We start from the raw sequence: 19,337 nt of genomic DNA on the forward strand, positions 1-19,337 counted from the left end.
TGATCGAGACAGGCACTCCGTGTCTCGACACCACTTCCTTCATGTAGACACGAGTCAGTCTTTCCATTTTGTCTGTTTCTTTAATTGCTAAGAAGTGTGCCGATTTAGTCAATCGGTCAACGATCACCCAGATGGTATCGCATCCCGTCGGTGTCTTAGGCAAACCCGTAATAAAGTCCATTGAGATTTGTTCCCATTTCCACATTGGGAGTTCCGGTTGTTGCAGTAGACCAGATGGTTTCTGGTATTCTATCTTGACTCTGGCACAAGTCAAGCATTTGCTCACGTAGGTGGCGATGTCGGCTTTCATGTTCGGCCACCAGTAAAGTTCCTTTAAATCATGATACATTTTATCTGAGCCAGGGTGGATAGAATATCGGGACTTGTGAGCTTCGTCCATCACTAGAGTTCTCAACTCTCCGTATCGTGGAACCCAAATCCGGTTCTCAAAATATCGGACCCCGTCCGATCTGGTTTCAAGTTGCTTGCTCATGCCCCGCATGAGTTCCGATGGAAGATTATCATCTTTCAAAGCTTCCAGTTGCGCACCGCGAATCTGATCGGGTAAGCTGGCATGAATCGTGAGTTGCAATGCTCTCACCCGTCTGGGTTTATCTGTTTCTTTCCTGCTGAGGGCGTCGGCCACCACATTGGCCTTGCCAGGGTGGTACTTGATGGCACAATCATAATCTTTAAGCAGCTCGACCCAACGACGCTGTCGCATGTTCAGCTCTTTCTGATCGTAGATATGTTGGAGACTCTTGTGGTCGGTGTAAATGGTAAACCTGGTACCGTACAAGTAATGCCTCCATATCTTTAGAGCAAACACTACAGCTCCGAGTTCCAAATCGTGGGTCGTGTAGTTCTTCTCGTGAACCCGTAGTTGTCTAGAGGCGTAGGCTATAACCTTCTCGAGTTGCATCAGCACACAACCGAGACCTTGTATAGATGCGTCACAGTGTACCTCAAAGTTCTCCGTTCCCTCGGGGAGAGCTAAAATAGGGGCGCTACAAAGCTTGGTTTTCAACAGTTGAAAAGCGGTTTCTTGCGCGTCACCCCAGTTGTACTTAGTGCCCTTGTGAGTCAAAGCGGTGAGGGGTTGAGCAATCTTTGAAAATCCCTCGATGAAACGCCGATAGTAGCCGGCCAATCCTAGGAATTGTCGCACCTCAGTCGGAGTCTTAGGTGCTTCCCAGTTTTTGATGGCCTCTACCTTACCGGGATCGACATGGATGCCATTCTCGTTGATCACATGTCCTAAGAAGTGAACCTCGCGAAGCCAAAATTCACATTTCGAGAGTTTAGCATACAGTTGTTCCTTCTTCAGTAGTTCCAGAATTATCCTTAAATGCTCTTCGTGGTCAGTCTCGTTCTTGGAGTAGACGAGAATATCATCAATGAAAACAATCACAAACTTGTCGAGGTACGCCTTGCATACTCGATTCATGAGATCCATAAATACGGCTGGTGCGTTGGTTAGGCCAAAAGGCATAACCGAAAACTCGTAGTGACCATACCGTGTTCTGAAAGCCGTTTTTGAAATATCTTCTTCGCGCACTCTCAGCTGGTGATAACCGGATCGTAGATCGATCTTCGAGTAGTAACTCGATCCCTGAAGTTGGTCAAACAAATCATCAATTCAGGGTAAAGGATAACGGTTCTTGACCGTCACCTTGTTCAACTCCCGGTAGTCGATGCACATTCGGAAAGTCCCGTCTTTCTTTCGGACAAACAAGACAGGGGCTCCCCATGGCGATGAGCTGGGTCGGATAAAACCTTTATCCAACAAATCTTGCAACTGGGTGGACAACTCCTGAAGTTCCGCCGGTGCGAGCCGATACGGGGCTCGTGCTATGGGTGCTGCACCGGGTGTCAACTCGATCTGAAATTCGACTTGACGAATAGGAGGGAGTCCAGGTAAATCCTCCGGGAAAACTTCCGGAAAGTCTCGCACAACCGGTATGTCTTCAATTCGTTTCTCCTCCGCGGGTTTCTCAACAATCTGCGCCAAAATTGCCGGATGACCCTTTCGTAAATACTTCTGTGCCTTCATAAGGGTAATGACGCTGGTGGTCATGCCGCCTCTCTCGCCTCGGACCGAAATGATCTCGCCAGAAGGGGTGGTAATATGGACGATCTTATCATGACATATAATCTCCGCTCGGTTCTCAGATAACCAGTCCATGCCGACAACGACATCGAAACTACTAAGCGTAAAAGGAATAAGGTCGATGTCAAAGACATGACCTGACAGTTTCAACTTACATCCCGCAAGTATATGAGTTGTTATTACAGTTTTACCGTTAGCTAATTCAACAGGAAACTCAGCGTCTAACGGGGTTGGAGTAAGGTTTAAAAGTTGGCTAAAGGCCTTTGACACAAAACTCCTATCAGCTCCAGTGTCAAACAAAACAGAAGCAAAACAATCGTTTATAGGGAACTTACCAGACACCACATGCGGATCTCTGCGGGCTTGACCCGATCCAATCACAAACGCTCTTCCTTTGCCATTTCCTCCACCGTTACTGCCACTTCCATTGCCCCCATTGTTGTCATTATGTTTTAGCTTGGGGCAATCCTTCCGGAAATGACCTTCCTGTCCACATTCAAAACATCCCTTAGTCGTCATCGGTTGATTAGGAGCACCCTTTGCCGCAAGGTCTCCTCTACAGTCCTTCGCTAGGTGACCTATCTTTCCACATCTTTGACACTTGACACGGTCACACTGACCAACATGATGAAAGTTGCACCTGTTGCACTTTGGATACTTCCCAACATATCCGCTCGAAACCTGCCCGCTACCGTTGTTGTTGTTGTTGTGATTCTGAGTGTTGAAACTCCGAGTAAATTCGGGCTTACGGTAGTGGTGTTGCGGTGGGAGGTTTGAGGATGAAGATCTGGTGTTGTCAAATTTTCTCTTCCCGCTGTTCGGGTTGCTGTTGTTGTTACTGTTGCTGACGTGGTCATTACTCGGGTTGTCACGGGCTTTAGCAGTCGAACCCCTCGGTGGTAACGCACCCTGGGTCACAGCCTGATCCGTCAGTTTGTGAGCCAAACGGATCGCTTGTTGGATCGTGGCTGGTCTGGAAGACGTCACCATACCCTGAATCTGTGGTGCTAACCCATCAATGTACATCTCTATTCTCTTGCTCGGCGGATCCACCATCCGCGGACACATCACCGCCAACTCGTGCGAACGAGTAGTGTAGGCTTCAATCTCTGAACCCACCATTTTCAATGACCAAAACTCCGACTCTAACTTCGAAATTTCTTCCCTCGGACAGTACTCCTCTCGCATCATGTTTTTGAACTCCTCCCAGTTCATCGCGTTAGCCAGTTCCAATCCAAGGATCTGGACGTTCGAATTCCACCAAGTGAGGGCGGAATCCTCAAGTGTCCCAGCAGCGAATTTGACCCTACTGGCAGGGGGACAGTTACACATCTCAAAGGCCGACTCGGCCTTCTCAGCCCAACGCAGGAAGCCTATAGCTCCCTCAGTGCCCTTAAACGTACTGGGCTTGCAGTCAAGGTAGTTCTTGAAAGTACATGCTCCATTCGGACCTCCTGTTTGATTTTGAACGTGTGCAGCTAAAGCGGCAGCAACATGGTCATTCAGCAGGGTTTGGAGTTCAGCTGCAGTCATGCTGATGTTACCACGTCCTCGTCCAGCGTTTCTTCCGGCCATTTCCTAGAATCATAGCATAAAACGTGAATTTTTCTTTCATATACAACACACCATACATGAAATAAAAGATAGGTAAGAAATAAAAAAAAACAACATCACATCACAACCACATATTAGTCTAAATAAAAATTCATGATTAAAACCATTGTATTCGCTACAAAGTATTTCCAATCAATCCTTAAAATCATAGAAAAATAATAGTTAGGATGGAGACAACCCCTCCATCTAAGTGTCATCATCACTAGATGTCGTCATCGGAGGACACCTCTGAATGTGCCTCCTCCTCAGCCGGTTCCTCCTCCGGCTCCTCTTCGGGATCTTCCTCGGGATCCTCCTCAGGCTCCTCTTCGGGATCTTCTTCAGGTTCCTCTTCAGGCTCTGCCTCGGGTTCTGCTGCGTTCTGGGCAAGTTGCATTTGTAGGATATCGCAACGTTCTAATGCTATTTCGGTTCGGGTCCTTGCTTCTTGGAGTTGCTCTTGCAAGTCTATCATCTCGGCTTGCATCTTCATCATAACCTTGGTTTGTTGCTCACTAGTCTCTTGCATTTCTTTCGTTGCCGCTGCCATGCGGGCAATCTCCTCCTGAGTCTCGGTTCCATCTTTAAACAGTCTGGCAACATTTTCTCTAGTGTAGCGCATGTAACCCACATCACGCTCCAAACAAGAAACGACAGCTGCGAGAACTCGCTCTACAGGTTCGGGTATAGGTGGTAGAGTGTTAGGGTAAGCAGGGTGGTTCGGGTGAGGCAATGGGGGAACTTGTTCACGGTAGACCATACGTCTGATCATGTTGGGGTACCACTCCCAGCTAACGTCGTTGTCATACAAGCCTCCGGATAGGCGGTACCTCTTTGGTGCAGGAGCTTCGAGTTCCGGGACTACGCGGGGTGGCGAGGCAGTAGGTAACTGCGGTTCCTTCCCGTGAGCATGCGTCATCGAATCGGATGATGATGAGGGTGGCGTCGACATTTCTACAGGTAAGCCGTGTATATGCGCGCGTATGAGTAAAGGAGGTAAGGGAATAAGATTTCAAGACTACACAAACCTATGCAGTGCGTATCATTATAACTAATGGGTCGTCGCGGTTATAGTCTAGTATGCATGCAGCTTTCTAGTTCGCTATAACCAATGGCTCTGATACCAATCTGTCACACCCTCAAAATCCACTAACGGAGTTTTACCGTCAGAGGGTGTGAACTGGCAGGATCGGATTCATTAGTTATAACTAAACCAAAGAAAAACGTTTAAATGAAAGTAAATGCGGAAGCGTAAAACCTTAATTCAAAAGTTGCGTCACGCAGGACGACTTAAAACCAAATGTAACTGTTAAAATTAAGTTTGCAGAATAAAAGTGTTTTCATTAATGCATGCTCCTAAACCGCGCGCCCCGCCTCGGCTACCTGAGAATAACATACTAAAAGTGTCAACACAAGGTTGGTGAGTTCACAAGTTAAATAAGGTAAATTGTTTAGCGTTTTGCGTAACCTCGTTACGATGTTTAAATGTTGCGTAACCCCGTTACGACGTTTGAGTGTGTAACCACGTTACAGCGTTTAAGTGTTGCGTAACCCCGTTACGGCGTTTGAGTGTGTAACCACGTTACAGCGTTTAAGTGTTTTGCATTACCAGATAGTGTTATGTCAAATTATATATCGATAGGTAGCTAATCTATACAACAAGTATCGCTAAGTGGTTCGCGACCGAAGCTGACTGTTTATCAAGTGCCCGTCACCAGGTCCTCCAGACCATGGTAAGTGTTAGCCAAAATTTACACCCACTCAACCTCCAGTTGAGCTTAGCGTCGGGTGGGGTTTGTCAAACCCAGTAGTACTACCCAAAAGTGACTCGCTATTCCAAATATTAACCGGTCCGATGTGTGGGACTTCAAATGTTATGTATGCCGCTTAGCCTTTACAAGTGATATATAATTTATAACAAAATCTTTCATATGCGTTTATCTCAGAAAATATGTTTATCGGAGTATGTTATCTCCCCCAAGTGAAAAACGTTTGAAAACAGTTTAAGAGTGGGGTAAGTGAACTCACTGTTTGCGAAGAATATCCGATCTAGATCACCGAGTGATGCGCGTCGTAGAAAACTCTCTAGCGTTCTAAAATAACAAAGAGATTTTCTAAGTATCGGAATGTTTAACGAGTCTCTAGACTCGGCACATAATACCTATGCACGTAACATGTTTCGTGTTTCGTTTGTGAATCGTGTGTGACTTGAACAAGTACAATTGTGATACGATACATGAGTGAGCAATTACTTTCGTGTCACGTATTAATAACATACTTATTAGCAATTATTCCCGTAAGGGCATTTTGGTCAACAAACAAAGACTAACTAACCATTATTCCCCATAAGGGCAATTTGGTCAATTCATGGCAATCAACTAGCAACTATTCCCCGCAAGGGTATTTTGGTCAAAATACAACAATTATATAAAAACTATCATATTTCATGCATTCCTATACAACTCAGCAGCTAGTTTCGTTATGACAGAATTTCTACTTGAAAGATTACACTAGTTCACCGATTATAACGTCTCAATTAATTCACCAAAAATTACCACAGAAGCATACATATCTTAGGTTTCCAGAACATGTTTTATCTTATTTTTATTCCATATAGATTGCTCATAATGATCAAAACACTACAGTAAACTCATATCAGTCAGATTCATGCGCAACAGAATGTTATTTGAAATTCCCGTTAAACGAAAAATCCAATAAATGCAAGACCACTTGGGTTTGGTTCCTAACTCAGTGAGTCAACTTCCAGAAGTGGAACCAACCCAATTGGTCTCGTGGTTCATGAGATATAACATTTACAACATAACCTAACAGCAGGTCTAACAGCTCAGCTTTGCATCACGTTTTTGTAAAATCATAAAAGTATACTTCCACTTATCCAAAAATTACGAATTTATACTTCATAGAAACTAGACTCAACCTAGTTTACTGCAGTACCCACAATCTCAATCAATTTTCACGTTTACACTTCGTTACAGTCAGTTAAACATCGTATATACATTCTGTCCAGAATCTGTTCACATCAAAACTCAACAAAATAACAATCTATGAACTATTATGCATCCATATAACCCTCTAGACACTATAACTACTATCCATGCATATCAATCACACCATACATACAAGATTAGGGTTTGTGTTTTAATTCAAATCAAGAACAACAATCAATCATGTATCAATATCAATCTAGTTTATCAATCATCATGAATTCAACAACCATCATGTTAACTCATACATACTTATCAAAATCGGCTGCCTAGGGTTCTTAATTAACCCATTAAACATCAAAATTAAACAACAAGAAGGTAAAGGATGATCAATTATACCTTCCTAGCACCTAGTTCTTGGATTAAACACTTGATTAGGGTTTGTATGTGTGTATGAAAGTGACGGCAGCCTTGGAGAGGGGAGGTGAGAGCTCCGATCGGGATTTGGAAGGAATAATAATAATAGGTTAGGGTTTAGTTTAGGATATATTTATAAGCAAACAAGTTACACTCTAGTCCTTCTACTTTCAAGTGTTGTTTTTCTAGAACATTCCATCATACTTGGACAATAAGTTAACATGACCATAGTATTATCACATAGCACATAATCCTAACACATAATAATCATATAATTATTGTTTTTACGTTTGTCGTTTATTTATCAATCGTTTGCGTCAACTCGTTTGCGTTTCGGTGCAAATCCCGAAAGACTACCCATGTAGTGAGTGTTAAGCGTCATTTAAACCCTAGTTTAAATGTAATGAAGTGTGCGTTATAGATTCAACGATCTTAAAGTTTGAATTGACGGAGTTGAGTTAACGGAGTTAACCTGGAATTGACGATTGTCACATCATTCCCTTGTTAAAGAATTTTCGTCCCGAAAATTTGAGTCAAGTCGTGATGAGAGTCTGAAAGAGTAAGAAGAAAAAAATTTCAGTTTGTCATAGCGTTATAGATTCAATGATCTTTAAGTTTGAATTGACGGAGTTGAGTTAACGGAGTTAACCTGAAATTGACGAATGTCACACTTCTCTCCCTTGAACGTTGGACTGAGATAACACAACCATGCTCACATCCTGTCTTCTTAACCCAATCCACCAACTCAGCAACAGAATCAAAATACTGATATCAAGCAATGTAAATAAAGTAATATTTAGTAACGTGTTGAAAAAGAATAATAATATTTTTTTTTTAAAAAAAATAGGTCATACATTATTAGTTACATAAGAAAATGACGTCTCCCGTATGAAACGATCACCATCATCATCATCATCATCATCATCATCATCATCAACATCATCATCGCCTCCTTCGCGGTGACCCTCTTGAATGCCATCAACGACGTTGCTCGTGACTGGTCTTGACATGTATGGTTGCTCTCCTAAAGGTAACTGGTACGAATTCTGAGTTCCGTAATACGGACCGTCTACATGTAACTGCTACGAAGACTGACCATAAGACTCCTCGAATCTGGCCTCATATGTATTAGACGGTGTCCTATTATCCTCCGGCCACGAAGGGTGACTTCCGCCGTATATGATATACCCCTGATAAAAAAATATTTTGACAAGACAACATATAATATTTAAAAAATAACTAACGCGTTGTTGTACTATATAAACACACTAAATAACCTGGTCAGGATTTGGTAAGTCGTACTGCTCGATATTTCCATACCCCGGCTCATGGTTCAAGTCGGGAAGTTCATTCAAATCTGGCAAGCCCGACTGCTCTGGCTGATCGTTGTATGCGTAGCCCGCCTGCTCGTCGTTCCCGTCACCAAACAAAATATCATATAAATCCATTATAGTTTAACAAACACAAAACACAAATACTTTCTATATCTAATCAACGAAAAATATTGTCTACAATGAAAAATGAGAAATGAGCATGATATATGTAGAGAAAGGGAGACAGATGTGCCAAAATTAAATTATTGACTTGATCAGCGGCGGATCGATCAATCCTCGGCGTATTACGTACGGGTTATGACGGATTTGATCTGCTGATGTTGATGTTTACTCGATAAGCGGCGGATCGATCACTAAGCCGCGTATTTGGTACAAACATAACAAGACAAAAGCAGTTGACATAATAAGACAAAAGGGGGTAATCCGCGGCGGATTGGGCGATAAGCCGCGTAGCGGGTGGGTGTTTTCATTTTTGGATGGTGTCTCTAACATCACCCATGTAAAAAACCCCTTATTTTATTGTTTTCTTTTTACTGGGTTCTTGAATAGGACAAGACCCAACAATATGATACTAGTATTTACATTTTCTTTATATTATTTATTACGGAGTGCTTTGCAAGAGGTTTTTCTTAAAGTGGTGTTGATAGAAAAAGTATTTATTAAAATGGTATTGGTTTTAAAATATTTACAAAATTAGTGTTTTACTTATTTATTAGTTTCTCACTATAAATCTTATTAGAATACATTAATTAACTAAACAATTATTAACTTAATTATCTTATTAACTATGTTTATAATTTTCTAACCACTGTAGTTATTTTAAAATATATATATATTTATAACACAACTTTTATCGATCTTAACACTAATAACCTGAACATGGAACGAAAAATATCATTCATTTATTTAATAATATTATTTATTCCACGATCTTTTCATGAATACAAATCAAAAGAAATAAAACAAAATGTGTCTAAATTACTAAAACTCACAGATATGATTTTTTTATATAGAAAAAGGGATCTATAACGATTTAATTCATATTTTTACTTATAATGGTTTGTGACACATTTATGAATTCGAAGTATCTTGAGTTAACGTGTGAAAAATCTTATCACTTTATTGTGAAAGACCTGAGTGGGCCGTTCTGCCATCAGTATCTCCATATTGAGTTGTGCTGAGTAGAATTTGACAATGGGTTTGAGTCAGTGATTGGAAAATTTCCTTTTCTAGATCTTGATTCACGTAGAAATTCCGCAATTCTAGTCCTAGTTAACCCGACGAGATTCGAATTCCCCCTGGCAGCATAGAATTACAACAGCCCTGCCAAAACCCCTGTATGGCTTCTTCTATTTCTCGATAAAGAGAAATATGACCAAGAGTGGTTCGAATATATATATAAAGAATTTCTTTTTTTATACTTCTTACTATTAGATAGTGTCCATAAATCTCATAATAGGTCCCCAAAGATTCATAGTGAATTTCGATAGGAACTTCTCTTGCAGCAATAACACGTTGATCTAGTCGCCATCGCAACCACAAAGGACTACCTAAATTGATTCGTTTTTGCCGATAAGCTCCAATTGCATCATAGGCATTACAAAAAAAGGGTTCTTTTTTTTTTGTATACATATAGTTATTATCTTCATTTTGATAGTTTCTACTATTACATGGATTATACCTATTTACACAAATACCCCGACGATTTCCACTCGTTAAGACATAGAGTCCACTAAGCATATCTTGAGTTGGTGCAGAAATGGGATCTCCAATAGTTGGAGACAAAAGATTCATATGAGAAAACATAAGTAAACGTGCCTCTGCTTGAGCCTCTAAAGATAAAGGCACATGAACAGCCATTTGATCCCCGTCAAAGTCCGCATTGAAGCCCTTACAAACTAATGGATGTAAACAAATAGCACGCCCTTCCACTAAAATGGGGAGGAATGCCTGTATGCCTAATCTATGCAGAGTAGGCGCTCTATTCAGTAATACAGGATGGTCATCCAGAATTTCCTGAAGTATTTCCCATACAATAGGTTTTTTTTTCGAATTTGACTCTAAACGACTCCTATGTTCGAAGCAAGATGTTTTCTAAAACAAATAATATTGATTTTGAAAATTAATGGTGTTTTGTTTCATGTATTATGATACTGTGATATAAAAATAATATGATTTACCTTTTAATTGTAAATAACTAAATTGGTTAGAAAGTGGTAGGTAATAATATGATTTATTTTTTTAAAATAACTACAGTGGTTAGAAAATTATAAACATGGTTAATAAGATAATTAAGTTAGTAATTGTTTAGTTTATTAATGTTATCCAATAAGATTTAGAGTGAGAAAGTAACAAATAAGTAAAACACTACTTTTATAAATATTTTAAAACCAACACTATTTTGGTAAATATTTTTTCCATCAACGCCACTCTAGAAAAAAAAACTCTACTTTGCAATTGATATTTATGACATTATTTGGACTTAATCCATTATGTTGACTTAATCTTATTTTAATTTCTTTTAAACATGTAAGAGTAAACAATTTTAAACTTTTTGTTAGGTTCGGTTATTTCAAACATTTAATGATTTAAACTAGATCGAGTTAGTTAGATCTTATAGTTTGGATCGTTGCGTTTGGAGCGAGGCATAATTAACATCAAATTATTTCAGTTTCTAAGGAAAACATAACCGAGCCATCGTTTATTAGTTTGGATAGGTTACTTCAGTTCGATTTTGACAGGTTATGTGCTTTCGCTTTAGATAATATGTTAAACTCGACCCTTAATGTATATATCAATTAGCAAAAATCATAACTAGTCGTATGCTAATGAATGTAATATATTTTTTTATTATGACATTTATATCATTAAGTTCTGGTTCTGTCACTGCATCCATGTCATAAGTCACATCATCAAAGGCAACTAAGGGCCTCTCTTTTTCCCTTGCATTGGAGATGGTCTAAAGCGAGTGAAGGATGAGGTCGACAAAGCTTAACTCAGACCCTTAGCATGTACATATCAATTAAAATGTAATATTAGGTTTACTTTTCCTGATTTCTAATTTAGTTATAACCCTCATTTGGTTTTCAAGACATAACAATCTGTTCTATATATATCCAGTTTCAAGACCCTTGATCTTCATCAACGGAAACATCGTAGTGATATTGTCACCATCACCACCACCACAAAAACACATTAATACAACATGTGCTTGCGTCGTAGGAATCTACACAAATAACAATATAACATTTTAAATGAATGCTTACAGATGAAAAACTTAACTACATCAACATACCATTATTTTAGGTGGTTTAGAAGACTCCTTTGTATTTGTAAGAGGTTTATTTAATATTTTATAAAACTAGATAATTCGCAAGGGGAGGGGGGGGGGGGGGGGGGCTGCAAGTTTAACCACAAATTATAAACTCGCAATGGGGGCGGCGAGTTTAAAGTGAATATGATAAAACTTTTAAACTCTCAAGGGATAGCAACAAGATTTGAATATATCAAATATTACCCATGTTTTTATCCTAGCATATGTATGTTTCAAATAAGTTCACCAACATAATATATCACTACTCCCATTGTTGGAGCTAGAATTTTTTCCTATGGGTTCGGATTTTTTGGTGCTCGATTTTATCCGACGCCAAGTTTTCGGACTCAGACGGGTTGGGCCAGGTCAATCAGATAGATAAAATGCAATATCACTATTATAACAAAAGCACGCCGTCAACAATCAATAAATACAAAGTCATATTATATAAAACATATGTTATATATTATAATTGTTCTTTGCGCGCTTTCATGTTTTGAAAACAACTCATAACATCTTCAATCACGACTTAAAAAAACTCATTTTTAGTCTGGAACTTTTATTTAAAATTTATTTAGGTATTATGTTTAAAAATGTTAACTGGTTATTATTGGTCCATTTATGAATAATTTTAGGTTTTTTTATAATCTATATATGAGTTATTATCGGTTCATTTATAATGTTTATTAGTAATTTTATAGTTATTTTAAAACTTTTTAAATTTATAAAAAAAATATTGGTTACCAATTTTTTTCAAAATTAATGGGTTCGAATATCTTTTTAAAACGATACTAGTTTCACCCGTTAATTCGATACAATATGTTCTATATAAAATCAAAAAAAGACGGCCGAACCCGATGGGCACTATGTGGCTCCGCCACTGAATGCGCTTTTCTTAACTTGACCTATATTCATTCAATACCACGTGGGGAATGATTTGATATATAAAACATATGGAGGGAATAAAAAACATATGATTTGTGAATGAGTTGTAATATTCCTACTCTAAACATATGAATGAAATAAAAAATGGGTAATTTCAGAAGTGATTTGATGTATTCAAACCACGCTGCTCCCCCTTACGAATTTAAAAGTTTGGTAAGATTCTCTTAAAACCCGCTGCCCACCATTGCGAGTTTATAATTTGTGGTTAAACTCGCAGCCCCCTTACGAGTTAACCAGTTTTACAAAATATTAAGTAAACCACCTTCAAATACAAAGGGTTATCCTAAACCACATAGAATTACAAAAAATTTCCATAACTTAAACTTTATTTGCCATTTGTATTCCTATAAGATCAAAAAAGTAATTTTATCAAATTTTACACGTATTACACACACCAATACCTACATGGATAAATACTTAATACATGAATAACTATATAAGTAAAAGTGAATAGATCATGAAGAGAATCAGAGATTAACAAAACATGACATGACCCACGAACCTTATAACTTGCATTGTCTCCATCAAAATAATTTTTCAGCATCATCCGGTCCACATAAGTACTTTACTATTTACCTTTCATATCGTGACAAAATTTTTTAGCATAGTCACCATCAAAATAATTATTTTCATTTCGTACACCCAATGAATGATCTTTCCAACGTGTCCCAACATTTGGTTCAATGTTTATGAATTGGGGTAATTTTTCCATGGTAATTATTTGTTTATTTATTATTATAAATAAGTCGAGCAAATCAAACAATGTAAAACCGTTTTAAGATATCAAACTTTGATTACAAGTTTTACCTGGAACTCCTTTCTCAAAACAGGAGAAAAACCAAGTGATCAAATGGTTTCTAGTTGAGAGAAATGGCATTTTGTGTTTCTAGGTAGTCTGTCATTTCAAATGACGGATCCTAAGAATTTCCAAAGCTTGTCAGCTTTTATCAGACGACTTAGAAATTCTGAAGGTGTTCCGTCATTTGAAATGACAGAGCTAATGTAAATAGTATACGATCCGTCATTTGAAAGGGCATATCTCAGTATTCCACCGATCACGTGCTAGAAAGTGCGTACCCCTATATCTTTGTTAGGGTTACGCCACTAAAAATTGTGGATCTCTAATAACATGGTCACATACTTTGACTTGATATTTGTCATTGCAAATGCCAAATGGACCAAAATTGTTTCACACATTGAATCATAAGTACCATATATTGACACAACTCATTTCATAGCAAAAAAAACCGGGCACAAGAGTACGCATCATAACTTATAAGTATAGCCCATATCTAGCAAACATTGCATCCCATCGATCGAGTAGATTTAGACGGATGCTTACAAATGAAAAACTTAACTACATCATCTAAATAAGAACATACTTATACCCCTATAACTTAAACCTTTTTCGCCATTTGTAAGCCTCCTTTTACGGAGAAGGTGCAAGGAGTTCTTGCCTGGTAGCAAATATACGACGTGATCGATGTCTGGTATGATCATGCTTTTATAATAACCCTTCACTTCACATTATTCATTTTTCTGCGTGTTTGGGTACAAGACGTTGGACCAATTCTGGAGAGGCATGAGCTAGCTCTGTACCAGCATTAAGTATCGTTTATTAAGAATCGTCCTCATTTAATCAAAAAATATATTATTGCAATCGTACGCAACAAATAAATTATTTATAAAAAAAAATCTACCTGGTTTCTAAATGTTAACATTTTTTTTCATATTTCTTTATAATTACTGATGAAGAATAATATAACTATTGTACCTTGTGGTGTGAAGTTAAATAGGGGAGGAAGGGGTTTTCCGCTTGGTAAAGTTGTGTTTGGATCTCTTAAATCATCAAAGAACGGATGGGCACACGCCTCCAACTGAAAAACATTACAATCATCAAGATCCCGGTTTATTTTCATATTATAAAAGGCTAAAGATGTATAAAAAATCCCTAAATCATAATTTTTTATTTATCGACATGAGAAACAAGTAATGAGGTTCACTTACAGCACTACATCGCAGCTTTGGTGAATATTGAAGTAAACGTGAGACAAGATCAACCGCTTCGGGTGGCATTCGCTTCTGAAAAATCTGAAAAAAGAATGTGCAAATATAAATTTATATGTTGGAATGAATATATTAAATAATCACACATACAAAAATGTATTCCAATACAAAATAATTGATTGTTAATTAACCTTATGCCATGGATGAGCCTTGATTTGTGGAAACTTAAATTCCGTGTAATGTGGATTCATGCACTTGATTTCCTCTCTTGTTGGTGTTCCCAGAATCTAAATTAGAACAAATAAAAAAAAGAGTGTCAATAAAAATTCAAAATATGATTTTACAGCAGCAAAAGTTGTAAATAAACATACCTTGATAATCTCCACCAGCTGATCTACACCGTTTTCACCAGGAAAAAGAGGCTGTAAATGTTACAAATCATATAAATCAGCAAATTCTTTATTTATTTATTTATGCTATAATCTAACATTTTTAACAAAAAACAGATGTAACGGCCCATAACCAGAGTGTCTAAAATCATGTCAAGAAAATAAATCTTTACCAAATCAAAATGAAATAGGCCTGTAAACGAACTGAACAAACATGAACGGGGCATGCTTATGTTCGTTCATTTAATTTCACGGAAAAAATGATCGAACATGAACAATTAAATGAATGAATTTTCTTGTTCATGTCCATGCTTGAGTGCGTTCGTGTTCGTTTATGTCTGTTCATTAATAGTACAGACGGTTCAGGAATGTAAAAGAACACAAACGAACAAACATCACTTAACATAGACAAATAGACATCTATATGTTGGACCTAAAAGTTTAATAAGACTAGACTAAATTGTAATTGTCGATATTTTAATTTCATAAAACTATAATAAACTGTAATGGGCTTAAAAAATATTGAAGTATATGTAAACAACCGAACACAAACAAATAAACATAAATGAACAAGCAAGACATGTGTTCGTGTTACTAAATGAACAAAAGAATTTTTCATGTCCGTTTATTTATTAAATAAACGAACTTCCTACCCAACAGTTCACTAAACGCTCGGTTCGTCTATAGGCTTAAAACGAAATCTCATAAAGACAAGAAAACAAACATAAAATAGTCACATACGTGTCCCAATAGTAACTCAGCCAAAACACAACCAGCAGACCACATATCTATTGCATTGGTGTATTCTGTTGCTCCAAATATCAATTCAGGAGCCCTATAATATCTTGAACAAATATATGAAATATTCGGTTCACCAGGCACCTATAATGAAAACAAATAAAGCTCAAAACTTGACAACTAATTGGCAAAAGAAATTAATGAGTGTCTTACCAGCATCTTTGCACTCCCAAAATCGCATAGTTTCAGCTGATGAGTGTGTGGATTAACCTGCAAATCAAGATCCCAATTTAATGTATAAACTTTACAAAAAATGAGAAGCAATGTTATTAGCAGGGTTATTTACGTATTAAAGATCTCACCAACAAATTTTGTGGCTTTATATCACGATGGCATACACCAATCACATTGTGAATGTAGTTAAGTGCCCGACAGATCTGAACCAAGATGAATATAATTAAGTCAATTAAGATGCAAATTAGTAAAAGTAGAAGATGTCAATGAGTACAAGATTCACCTGATACGTGTACAGCTGTACGTATAAAAGAGGTATGTGCTGAGTCATCCTATTGTAACGCCTCGACAAGCGATACACTGTTTCAGGTATGTATTCTAGCACAACGTTTAGGTACACTTCGTTCTTTTCAGTTGTTGAATAGAAACAGTTTTTCAAGGGAACAATGTTTGGATGATCAAGTAAACGCATGATTTGAAGCTCTCTGTTTTTGTATCGTTTATCCTGTAGCACTTTCTTTATAGCAACAGACTCACCGGTTTCAAGACATTTAGCCTATAAAAGAACAGTGGTTTATTCACTAAAACATTACCAATATCTTTGAGCACAGATGTACGTATTAATAAAATAAAAAATTAAAATCATATCCTGGTACCTCAAAAACTACGCCGAAGGAACCGGTGCCAACTACACGCTCCGCCATGTAAGATAAAGTCTAGACCAAAATAGATTCAATGATGCAAATCCATTTACTAAACATATCCAACAAAATTGCTATTAACTTAGAATAATTACCTGCTTTGGTTGTCCATTTCGACCACCAACAGAAGTCACTATTATCTGGCCTTTTTCTGTCCCGCTCCCATTGACAACGGTAGCCTCAACTTCCTATATTACAACTTACAATTTTAATCAAAAACATATTCAAAATTATACAGCATTCAATTCAATATGTACCTTGTCTTCAGATTTATCTTCCTTGATTTTCATTTCGTTCATTTCTTTCGGAAGCTCATCATAATCAGCCTTTTCAGGTTTAGATGTGGAAGTTGCGTTGGATGTGCTTGCAGCCATATCTGTGGATGCAGCTTCCATATGCAACTCTACAGTTTCGGTACTCTTCTCTACTGATTGTGGCTCTGGTTCACCACTAACATGTGATTCAACCTCTTGCTCAACTTTTACTCTCTTAATGCTGGAATCTCCACCCTACAAAATAAAAGTAAATAATAAGAACGCGAACACGCGTACATCTAGGGCTGAATAAGGCCTTGTTCATGATCGTCCGTTAAGCTTCTAACGGACAGGCAAACGGTTCACGAAAAACTAATCGGACGAAATCTGCTGTTTATGTTTGTTCATTAAGAAAATGAACTTGTTCATAAACGTTTTAACGAACACAAATGAACAAAAACAGTGTTTTGTTGATTTGGCTAACCGAAAATGGTCAGTGTCAATTTTACATATGACACTGATATTAATTAAATAGTTAAATCTATATGATAAGATTTGAAAAGGCATTAAAACATATCAAAACCTTTAATGAACAAACATAAACAAAAGCCATTAAAAAACATAAACGGACGTAAACAAACACACTATCGAACGTTCACAAACATAATTGAACAAACTTGGCCTTTGTTCATGTCCGTTCATTTATTAAACAAGCGAACACAAACAAACAAACATAAATGAACCTAACGTTCGGTTCATATACAGCATTACGCACATCTGCATTTCGATAACTCCTCAAGTCAAACAATACTAGCATGACGTCAATACAAATCAGTAGATACTAGGGGTGGCAAATGTGACCCATTAGGGTTATTACCGGTTTAAGTAAAATGTATAATGGGTGAGAATCTAAAAAAAAAAAAGAGTAAAAGCGTTAAGTTAATGCATCATAAATCACATGAACAAACACAAATTCTCTAAACTAATTAACTTAACAGTGCCTCAAAACTTTCAACTACTCTATCATTTAAATATAATAATCGGTTTAAGTAAAATGTATAATAGGTTAAAATGGGTTGAGATCAAAACCCCTCAAAAACCATAGCTCAAAATATGAATTTAAAAAAAAAAAAGGAGTAAAAGCGTTCAGTTAATGCATCATAAATCACATGAATAAACACAAATCCTCTAAAGTCTAAACTAATGAACTTAACACTAACTCAAAACTTTCAACTATCATTTAAATAAAATATACTAATGAATGAAACACAACCCAAATCAATAAAACACCCACCGGATCTGAAACAGAAGATCTTCCAGAAGCAATACTCTTCAACCGACGCATCATCACATTCATTATTATGTTTCATATAACATAAGTTAGTTCAAAACACTAAATTCACTTTCTCTCTCTAAATCTATCTAAGGGTTTCTCTCTCTAGACTTGATCTCAAAGACTCTCTTTCTGTTTCTGGTCAAAGGTGTGAAGAAGGTAATCATTCATTGTTTGCCTCTTTATGTACGCTAGTCAAACTTTGATTACAACCGTTGGATATAATGATCTGACGGCTGAGAGTGAAGGTAGCATTGGATGCTATGAAACAGGTTTCAAAGTAATGCCCTTCGTATTTCAGGGGCCCACCGCCCTCTGTTTATTTTCGTTTCTGCTCCTTATACTATTTTGAAAGTTTAACGATGTATTGTTAAAGCTGGTTAAAATATTTGACTACTAAGTTATTAACCCGTGTACGACACGGGTGGAAATATTGAAATTTTCGAACAACCACATGTCATTTGAAAAGACAACATAAGTTGTTATATGTTATTCGGGACGAAAGCATACTTTAAGTTGTAAATAATATTGGTACGAAAATCAATGATTGTGAAATACAAAGACAAACCCAAACAACATTCAAATTACAATATTTGAAAACATAATCAAAAGTTAAAAATTTAAAATTCATAAGCTACTTTTTAGATTGTATACATAAAAAGTTAATACTTACACAAACTTAATATACACCTAAATTAAAAAACCAAACGAAGACATGAACATGTTATCATCATATTAGCCCCACCATCAACTTCTTCGACATTTTATTAAAAAAAAGTCATTTTGCTTCACAATATAAAAAACAAAATAAATCATAGCTTCCTGAGTAAATATACAACTAAAGTATTAAGGTATTATGAGTTTCATTTCAACATTAATAAATAAATAAAGGTATATTTTATTATAAGTTATTTTGTAATTAAACTTTTGTTTTATTTCGATTCAAAGACATTTTAGTTAAATGTTTTAAGTTAAATCGAACCAATAAGTTTTTTTTTTCTACTAATTTCACTAATTAAGTATA

The 19,337-nt window shown here is 37.1% G+C and overlaps 1 protein-coding gene across 1 annotated transcript; it reads right to left on the minus strand.

Annotated features, from left to right (window-relative positions):
• Nucleotides 1-13,883: 13,883 nt before the first annotated feature.
• On the minus strand, nucleotides 13,884-18,391 carry LOC143618518 (shaggy-related protein kinase epsilon-like). Its single transcript, XM_077090709.1, has 13 exons — nucleotides 18,275-18,391; nucleotides 16,984-17,235; nucleotides 16,822-16,914; nucleotides 16,682-16,741; nucleotides 16,309-16,581; nucleotides 16,154-16,228; nucleotides 16,005-16,061; nucleotides 15,795-15,935; nucleotides 15,036-15,086; nucleotides 14,856-14,951; nucleotides 14,665-14,748; nucleotides 14,432-14,534; nucleotides 13,884-14,250 (listed from the first exon to the last, which is right to left on the minus strand). Exons 1-13 carry the CDS (start codon nucleotides 18,335-18,337, stop codon nucleotides 14,189-14,191), a joined length of 1,410 nt encoding a protein of 469 aa, XP_076946824.1. The 5' UTR covers nucleotides 18,338-18,391; the 3' UTR covers nucleotides 13,884-14,188.
• Nucleotides 18,392-19,337: the final 946 nt, after the last annotated feature.

Source organism: Bidens hawaiensis, unplaced genomic scaffold, assembly GCF_021521415.1.
Source record: "Bidens hawaiensis isolate Kalapana, Puna unplaced genomic scaffold, B.hawaiensis_p1.1 tig00083374_1, whole genome shotgun sequence".
Classification (NCBI taxonomy): Eukaryota; Viridiplantae; Streptophyta; class Magnoliopsida; order Asterales; family Asteraceae; genus Bidens; species Bidens hawaiensis.